The 9,513-nt window shown below is 47.9% G+C and overlaps 1 protein-coding gene across 1 annotated transcript; it reads right to left on the bottom strand.

Moving 5' to 3' along the window:
- Positions 1-30: 30 nt before the first annotated feature.
- LOC103817361 (tubulin beta-1 chain) lies at positions 31-2,853 on the bottom strand. Its single transcript, XM_050970552.1, has 4 exons — positions 2,694-2,853; positions 1,896-2,004; positions 1,514-1,624; positions 31-1,304 (listed from the first exon to the last, which is right to left on the bottom strand). Exons 1-4 carry the CDS (start codon positions 2,748-2,750, stop codon positions 244-246), a joined length of 1,338 nt encoding a protein of 445 aa, XP_050826509.1. The 5' UTR covers positions 2,751-2,853; the 3' UTR covers positions 31-243.
- Positions 2,854-9,513: the final 6,660 nt, after the last annotated feature.

The following is a 9,513-nucleotide window of genomic DNA, read 5'->3' as shown; positions in this document are numbered from 1 at the left end:
GAGGTGTTAAGAAAGACAGAACCCATGATCTTGAATACATGCCTTTATGTGCTCTTAATATTAAAGGACAAAAAACATGGTAAGAATTAGGATTCAGAACTGTTACATGGAGAAATCTGGCAAGTCACAAAAGCTGAGAGAATAATTGGGTACATAGTTTCTAGAAAACATGCTTCACCACCACTATCAGAAGTCATTCTGATGCATGCCTGCTTTACAAAAGTTCCTTTGATACCAGGTAGCTTAAGCCTCATCCTCCTCTCCTTCCTCTTCAAACTCGCCCTGCTCATCAGCAGTGGCATCCTGGTACTGCTGGTATTCGGAGACCAGGTCGTTCATGTTGCTCTCGGCCTCCGTGAACTCCATTTCATCCATGCCCTCGCCGGTGTACCAGTGCAAGAAGGCCTTGCGGCGGAACATGGCCGTGAACTGCTCCGAGATCCTCTTGAAGAGCTCCTGGATGGCCGTGCTGTTGCCGATGAAGGTGGCCGACATCTTGAGGCCGCGCGGGGGGATGTCGCAGACGGCCGTCTTGACGTTGTTGGGGATCCACTCCACAAAGTAGCTGCTGTTCTTGTTCTGCACATTCAGCATCTGCTCGTCCACCTCCTTCATGGACATGCGTCCCCGGAAGATGGCGGCCACCGTCAGGTAGCGGCCGTGGCGGGGGTCGCAGGCGGCCATCATGTTCTTGGAGTCGAACATCTGCTGCGTCAGCTCTGGCACCGTCAGGGCGCGGTATTGCTGGCTGCCGCGGCTGGTCAGCGGGGCGAAGCCCGGCATGAAGAAGTGCAGCCGCGGGAAAGGCACCATGTTGACGGCCAGCTTGCGCAGGTCGGCGTTCAGCTGGCCGGGGAAGCGAAGGCAGGTGGTCACGCCGCTCATGGTGGCCGACACCAGGTGGTTGAGGTCCCCGTAGGTGGGAGTGGTCAGCTTCAGGGTGCGGAAGCAAATGTCATACAGGGCCTCGTTGTCAATGCAGTAGGTCTCGTCCGTGTTCTCCACAAGCTGGTGCACAGAGAGGGTGGCGTTGTAGGGCTCCACCACCGTGTCCGACACCTTGGGCGAGGGCATCACGCTGAAGGTGTTCATGATGCGGTCGGGGTACTCCTCGCGGATCTTGCTGATCAGGAGGGTGCCCATGCCGGAGCCCGTGCCTCCGCCCAGCGAGTGGGTCAGCTGGAAGCCCTGGAGGCAGTCGCAGCTCTCCGACTCCTTCCTCACCACGTCCAGCACAGAGTCCACCAGCTCGGCGCCTTCCGTGTAGTGCCCCTTGGCCCAGTTGTTGCCAGCCCCGCTCTGACCTGCGGGGCAGACCACAAGCCACGTGCAACATCAGCACCTCGGGGACAAACGCAGGTGATGCTACTGCCCCTTCCCTATGGGCCCCTCCCCTCTCTTCCATCCCCACTCTGCTAAGGGGATCCCGGCTCCCCAGGCTCACTTGCATCCTCGCTCCAAGCCTTTTCTGTGTGTGGAGCTCTGGGAGCTGCTCTGTGCCACAGTCACTCACCAAAGACAAAGTTGTCGGGACGGAAGATCTGTCCAAAGGGGCCGGAGCGCACGGAGTCCATGGTGCCGGGTTCCAGATCCACAAGGATGGCACGGGGGACGTACTTGTTACCTGTGGGGGGAACCAGCAGCAGCATTACAGCCCCACAGCAGGCAGCCGGTGTCACAGGAGCCCTGCTGTGCTCCCATCCACCTCCCTGCATTTCTCTGGAGAGGCACTGTCGCAATCGAGACTACCGTGTTATCAGAGCCTTTCTGAGAACAAAGGTCTCTTAGAGGAATCGGTGGCAGATGACAGCCCTTGTTCAGGGATATTTCCAGCCTCAATGGACTGTCATGGCTGCCCCATTTATTTGAGGACATCTGAGCAAGCAGGCACTTACCAGCAGCTTCATTGTAGTAGACGTTGATCCTCTCCAGCTGCAGCTCACTGTCCCCGTGGTAGCTGCCCGTGGGATCAATGCCATGCTCATCGCTGATGACCTCCCAGAACTAAAGGAAATTTTTGAAAAATGGCAATTAGCCATTTCCAGTGCCAGTGGAAACAGCTGGCCAGTGCCAATCACACACCCCCGGTGCAGCCCATGCATTCCGCGGCCCTGACCACTCCCTTGCATGGCAGAGCAGCTGCCGGGTGGGAAGGTGAGTCAGTGCACAAGGGCTTCGTTGGCCGCAGCAGCTGAACTAGCAGGAAGCTGACGAGCAGCCTTAGCACTGAAGAGCAAGATAAATCCTTTGTAGCTTGTATCCGAAGGGTAACCATCTCTGGCTTTATCAATTTGGCGTCCTCTCATTGTCTAGCATTGGCTTAAGACCCTGTAGCCACTACAAGATGGCAACACCTGCACACATTCAGTGGTTACGGTGTGTGGCACTGAAACACCTCCCCTTCCCTCCCTCGGCAGCTGGCGCCGTGGCCGCAGAAGGGCGAGGCAGCGCGGGATGGCCGCGGCTGCCTGCGGGAAGGCCGGGCACGCCGGACGGGAGCGCGGGCATATCCCTGCCCCGCCCAGCCCCGCGGCAGCTCAGAGCGGCAGGGACGGCGGGGGAAGGGTGGGGGGGAGGGGGCACAGTGGCAGCAGCCACGACGCTTCAGCTAACCCCGGGTCGCTTTTCATTTCGGGTAGCGCCACCCGCGGGTGCGACCTGTGGGAGCGCCCCGCTTCCGCGCCCGTCCGTACCTTGGCGCCAATCTGGTTGCCGCACTGCCCGGCCTGGATGTGCACGATCTCACGCATGGTGCCGGTCTCCGAAGCTGCCCCCTGCCGCTGTTAGCGCCTCCTTCCACGCCGCTCCCGCACTCGCAATTGCGGCGGCCGCGCCCCTCGCTGCTCCTTAAATCGGGCGCCGCGCTCCGCCCCGCCGGTGACGTGCGGCGGGAATGGCGGGCTGCGGGGCGGCCCCCGGCATTGTCTCCTGCGTCCCGGTCCGCGTCCGCGTCCGGGTCCGGTCCGGCCTGGGAGGGGCTGTGGGTCCCTCCGCATGCTGCACGCCGCTGGCTTGCTGCCGGAGGAACTTCGCCTTCAGCCGTCGGGGAAAAGGCCAGGATCGGATACGGCATGGCTTATCTTGGAGTAAAAAAGTGAAAAAGAAAACAAAACCGCCTAACTCGTCTTTGCACACCTGTTGGAGCTCGTCTTTGCTTCCTTCACCTCTACTATGCCACAGCAGCAAAGCACATGCTGCTATGTTTTGTTAGTACCCTCAAGCCTGTATTTCTAGCTCAGGTCTGCTTAATCATGTTTTAATATGTATGAAGCACAAGGAGAATTTTTCCATAGCTCGGGCACCTGAAACAAGCAGAGATTGGGTGGTGATGTTAAAGCACACAGCCAGTTTCAAGCACAAAACTCTGTTTTAGATAGTGCTGCTAAATGTGTGTACAAGAGGCTCTAATTTCAGGAACACAGAGGGCTGGCATAAAATTTTGTGCTACTAAAGAGTGGCTTTTTCTGGGAGTTGTCCAGCAGTGATAGCAGTTTAACACACATAGGAATGGGATATGTTTCTTTTTTGAAGGTGAACTTATCTTCTTTGTTACCAGACACCTGCCACATCTCATTCTGGGAAACTTTGAATCCTGCTCGTAGCATCTCTGCTTGATCTCTCATAGAGAAAAAAACCTGAGAAAAGTACATGGTAGATGACCAAGGGAGGAGGGACAGCTCAAGGACAACTAATGGAACCAACTGCAATACACACCTGTGTCTGCACTACTGCCAGGGAGAGAAACAAATTTCAGCAGGGTCTATAATTGATTGTGCAGAAACTATTGAACTTGATTGTAAAATAGTACTTGATGCACAGCTCTCATTTTTTTTTTTCAGAAGTGAAAGTAGCTTTGCTACCCATCTGACCACCCTGTTGAGGACAGCCCACAATGAAGCAAGGAATAGGTTGGTAAAGAGGAAGCTAAACAATGTGCCTTGTGTTCAGCATAATGGAACTGGAGAGAGTTCACCTTAAGAACAACATCAAAGCACCAAGGGGACAGCCTGGTAATGCAAGCTCTAAAACTTTGCCAAGTATCAAAGGGCTCAGCATAGTTAACACTGTTTATTTTGTGAAGGTTTTTGAACTGTCTCCTATAACATCCCTGGCCAGTTGATGAGGTATGGCCTAGATAAATGGACAGTGAGATGGAGTGAAAGCTGGCTGAACTGCCAAGCTGAAGGGCTTGACATCAGCAACATGAAATTCATGTTGAAGCTGGGCACTGGTGCTGTACTCCAGTGGCTGGTCCTTGGCCAACACCATTTAACTGCTTCATTAGTGAATTTAATGGCAAAAGAGTTCACCCTCAGCAAGTCTGCTGATGATGCAAAAGTGGGAAGAGGGTCTGACACACCAGGGGATTGTGCTGCCAATTCAAAGTGACCACAGATGGCTGGAGAAATGGAGAAATGCATGGCTGACAGGAACCTTGGGCAGTTTAACAAAGGGAAGTGCAAAGTCCTGTACCTGGAGAGGAACAGCCCACTGAACCAGTACATGCTGGGGACCACCCAGATGGAAAGAAGCTTGGCCAAAAACAGTCTAGAGATCCTGATGGACACCAAGTTGAACGTGACTGAGCAGTGTGCCCTAACAGCAAGGGTTGTCCAGCAGCATCCTTGTTTAAGGATGATTGTTACCAGCAGGTCATGGAAGGGGATAAGCTGTGGTGAGACACATCTGGAGTTTTACATCCAATTCTGGGCTCCCTAATATAAGAGAGAGATGGCCATTTTGGAGTGAGTCCAATGTGAGACCATGAAGGCAGTTAAGGAAGTGGAGCATCTGTCATACAAGGAGTGGCTGGGAGCTGGGACCAATTTTCCTAGAGAAGGCTCAGGGGATTCTTATCAGTGTGTATTCATACTTGATAGGAAGCAGTACAAAAGACGGAGCCAGGCTCCTCTCAGAGGTGTGCAGTGACAGGAGGAGAGGCAGTGGACATGTCTGAGCAACATATGATATCACATGATATCAGTGGACACAGAGTGAAATACAGAAATCTGAACATAAAAACAAACAAACAAAATCTCACAAAACAAACAAACAAAAAACCAAACAAAAATTGCTTTTCTCTGGTACAGGTTGCCTAGATGCCTAGAGAGATTGTGGTGTGTCCAGTCTTGGAGACAGTCAAACACCCAGTGGGGACAACCCTGATTAACCTGTTCTAGCTGACCTTGTCAGGCAAAATAAAGGACTAGACTAAATGATCCCAGAGGTTCTGTCCAACCTCCGCAATTGTGTGGTGGTATGAAAGGGAAAGAAAGGATTGGGAGGCTGTGTGTGATCAGCAACACTAGACTGACAGTTTATTCATCTCAGTTTCTCACTACAGTATAACATTATATTGCAATTATAACGCCTTTAAAACAAGAAGATTTTTGCAAAGGTGAGGTAATAATTGATGTGGGAAATCCTTACCACTATCAAGAGTCAGAATGATCAGAATAGTTTACATAATACTCAGGTTAGCTATGCTTTACACAATATAAATCAATGCACAATGTCACTAGTTTCACTCTGTCTTTTTTTCATCAAAAGCAGGAAATACTAGTGGGTAAAGAACTACCATATCTTTGCCTGGAATTTGACTGCTGTGACCTTGAAAAAGTGCTTTGGCTGTATTTTCAAAAGTAGCTCTCAGTTTGCTCCAGTGAATTGACTTTCTTATCAACTGTAGCTTATTTTCTTTCCTAGTGCAGTAACCTCAGCTGCTGTGAAATGTCATGAGCACAGACTGGCTTAAGCTTTGCAACACAGGGAATTAAGTGTGGTGTTGTTCCATGTGGCTTTTGCAATCACAAAATATTCAGGACTGTGCTGGCACTGAGATATTTTCACCAAATTCTTTAGGAGTTTGTGTTCTTTATAGCCCAGCTGTCGTCAGTATTTTCCTTTGACATATTTCAGCCACACTTAATCACAGGCAGCCTTTGTTATTGTTCACACCACTTAGGCATATACATTTGTACTTGCTCTAGGCATAACCCACCTTTTTGGGCAGCAGCAGGCGGTTACACCTTCTGACTACTGGTGGGACTGCAACACAACTGCATCTCTGAGAGATCCACACAGACACTGAAGAGCTTTTTGGGTGCCATAATATTCCTGGCAATCCACAAAGTCCTGGCTTGAAGCATTATGATTCTTCTCTTGAAGATACCTGGACACTCCCTGAGATTTCATCTCCCCACGTGCACACAGTGACATCCTTTAGAGCTATTCCACTATGAATTCTCTTCTTAGGAAACTAATTCTTCGATACTGTAGTACTGGTCTCTTTGTAGATTCCCACTGTTTGTTTCAGGGTGGGGATGTAGCTCCAGGTTTTATTTTGAGTACTTAAAGGGAAGTACATGTTTATGCATTCAAGTTCCTTCATCTTCAGCAATTCTGAACATCCATGAACACACAGTGAACCAAACTAAATGTCAGCTACTTGAATGTCAGTTCAGAGCCTTTCATTATGGCAAACACTTGAACAAATCTTAGCCATCAAGGATACTCAGATATGGGAGCTCCCTATTGTTTTGGGGGTTTTTAATATAGCTCTATAAATTCTAAGTTGTCAGAATTGCAAATGGAAGCCAAAATTCTCCTGCTTATACAAAGGCAGGGCATGTCCTCAGGAACACCCATGGACCCCTCTGCAGCCAAAACTCTGCCACAGCCTCCTCCCTGCCTGCATCAAGCCCTGCCTACCCAGTTTCCAAGGCAACGAGGAGCCTGGCGATGGATGCTCAAGGGAGGCAACAGGGATCCCACAACATTTTCATGTCTATCTGTGATTTCCCATTGTTTGAGAAAGAATCACAAATGTACAGATAGGAAAGCTTCTCAAGCACACAAAATGTCTGCCCACGGCTTTATTCTTAATCATTTGTGATGGGTGATGTCACGTGTTGCTCAGATATATCAGAGACTACATGGCTTTTTGAGTCTTTCTGTTGGTACTCAAATGAGCAGGCTCTGTTGTTACCTTATTGTTTGCCTTCTACCTGGTAACTATGACATTCCCAGCTGATGAGGACTGTATGAGGCCACCTTTGGAACATGATGCTTAATCATTTGCAATATGCATTAAGATAGAAGAATATTCTGCCAGCAAGAGGATGGAATGATTGTGAAAGTGATTTTGATGCTAATAATAAAATATATAAAAAGGAAATCTATTTTTATTTCAGTATTACAACTCACTGCAGGCATTTAACTCAATGTATTAAATACAGCAACGCTGAGCATGTTTTTATGAATGAACAAAAGCAGTTTCATTGTAGAGCCCTCTGAACTTTTGTTTATTATACCTGAGGGTCTGTGCATTTGGCCAAGAACAAAAGAGGAGAGAGGATAAGTGTGTGAGAGAAAATCACATTACAGAGCAATTTGGGATACAGTCAATTCTGAAATCACCCATGCACCTTTAGAGGGGAGAAAAGCTTCTCAGTGAATCTAATATTTCTTCTACACCATATGGTTCCTCTTGTGAATTTAGATTATAACCTCTGAGAGTCAGGCATTTCTGTGCATGTGCTTGTACAGGACACAGCAAACAGAACCCCGCTTCTCTGGCTTCCAAAGTTACCATAATAAACATGATCACATGTCACAAAACGATTCCAAAAAGGGGAAAATATGATGATCATCATCAGGCAGCAATTTACTGAGAAGAAAAGCAAAACAATGCAGCCTCTCATTATTTCCTCTTGGCACACCAGATGTGATGGGGTAGCAGCCAGATGGCTCCTGCCCTCATCCAGGCAGCATCTACCCTTTTCAGACTGCTCAGTAGATCAAGCACATCTGATAGCCCTACAAACTGGGTCCTCCAGTCAAAAGATGACTAAGATTCCTGCACCAATATAAATGAAATGCTGATATCATGTTTTCCAGGGCAGTTCACTTCCTGCACGTCATGGAGAACAAGGTACAGATAGAGTTTGATCTGCTAGTTACTGTTTCTTTTGTTCCTTAGCCTCCTTGCTTTCTTGCAATCTGATAGTTACAAGTAACTCAAACTGACACTAGGCAAACTCTGAACTACATCTTGTAAGGTCTGCTAAGAGGTGCAGTAGTTTGTGGTAGGATTCAGTGTACATTGTTAAAAAGTGCCCGGGTTCTCTGCAGGAGAGTTCAGGGTGATGTTGCACTAGGTGTCTGAATGAACCAAATACTTTGTTTTGCTCTCTCCTGCTTCCAGCTGCTCACATTTCCCTCCTTTGCACATGTTTTCCCTCTGGCACACCGCCTAATTGAAGAAAAACCTTCTTCCACCCCCTCAATTTTCTGTCTTTAACTGTGGAGCTAAGGAAAAGACTGCTGAAAAGGTCAGACATGCCCTGAAGCTGGTAGAGGAAATGACACAGAGGTAACCCCTGAAGAGGGACAAGAGGAATAAGACCGTCCTTTTTTAGCAGCTGGAGGATACTGAATCAGCCCCACCAATGGAATTGGCAGTTTTCTCAATGCCAATAAAATCTCTAATCCCTGCCTGCTAGGGTGGAGCTGGAAATTTCTTGGCTGAAATTTCAAAAAACCAGCCACACAATTAATTTATTAATTATAAAACCAGCAATAGGCTGAATGCAGAGAAGCTGCTGGAAGAAGTCAATGCTTGAATTTCATTAAGTGTTTGTAAAGCTTGTCGTGAGATCATTTGAATTCTGCTTGAAACCCCATTTAATTATTTGCTATGGAGACAGGCAGTATCTTTCTATTACATTAATGGAAAACATATTTCACTGCAAAACAACACAGAACCTTGTACTGAATAAGCTACACAGCTTCTGCCAGGGTAGCCACTTTATCTCAGCCACACTCTGGAGCAGGTGTGTTTTTTTTCTCATTCTGCTTAAACTGAACTTTTTTTTTTTTTTTTTTCAATGATAGAGGCATTCTTGCCAGAAATGGGACACACCCCCCCCCAAAAAAAAACCAAAAAAACAAAAAAAACACCAAAAAAACCCACCAACAAAAAACCTATGCCTTAAGATTTCCAAGGAGGCCTAGTGAGAAAAATAATCTGATTATAAAGGATGATATATGGATAAATTGAGACCAGCTGGAAAATCTCTACAGTAGAAGAATCAAATGTTAATAAACAAGAATTTGACAGTTAACTTGATTTCTTCCCTTACAAGTGGAATTCTGCCCGTAAGGGAAAAATGACTTTGAGAGGGGAGGAGGGAATGACCTACTCTTAAATTATTTCTTTTTTTACCTAGATACTGTAAATAGATAGCCTTCTTATACACATACTTCAAAGAGACACAATTTTTCTTTCTGGCAGATTCACAAACACCATACTGAAAATAGGAGCAAAGCTAGGAGCAGGGAAACAGTTCATTTCTTGTTAAACCTCCCAGGGAGAGGAGTTGTCACCTGCACAGTGTCCTTTGCTGGCAGAATGTCTCGGCATGGGCAGGTTTTCACAGCAAACCCCACATTCTCCCTCTCTCCCTCTGCCTCGGTTTCCATTGCTCAGAGTGCTCCAGCTGGACAACTGTC

Source organism: Serinus canaria, chromosome 2 (assembly GCF_022539315.1).
Source record: "Serinus canaria isolate serCan28SL12 chromosome 2, serCan2020, whole genome shotgun sequence".
Taxonomy (NCBI): Eukaryota; Metazoa; Chordata; class Aves; order Passeriformes; family Fringillidae; genus Serinus; species Serinus canaria.
Note: the sequence above shows the minus strand (reverse complement) of the source record. Positions and strands in the feature narration are given on the sequence as shown.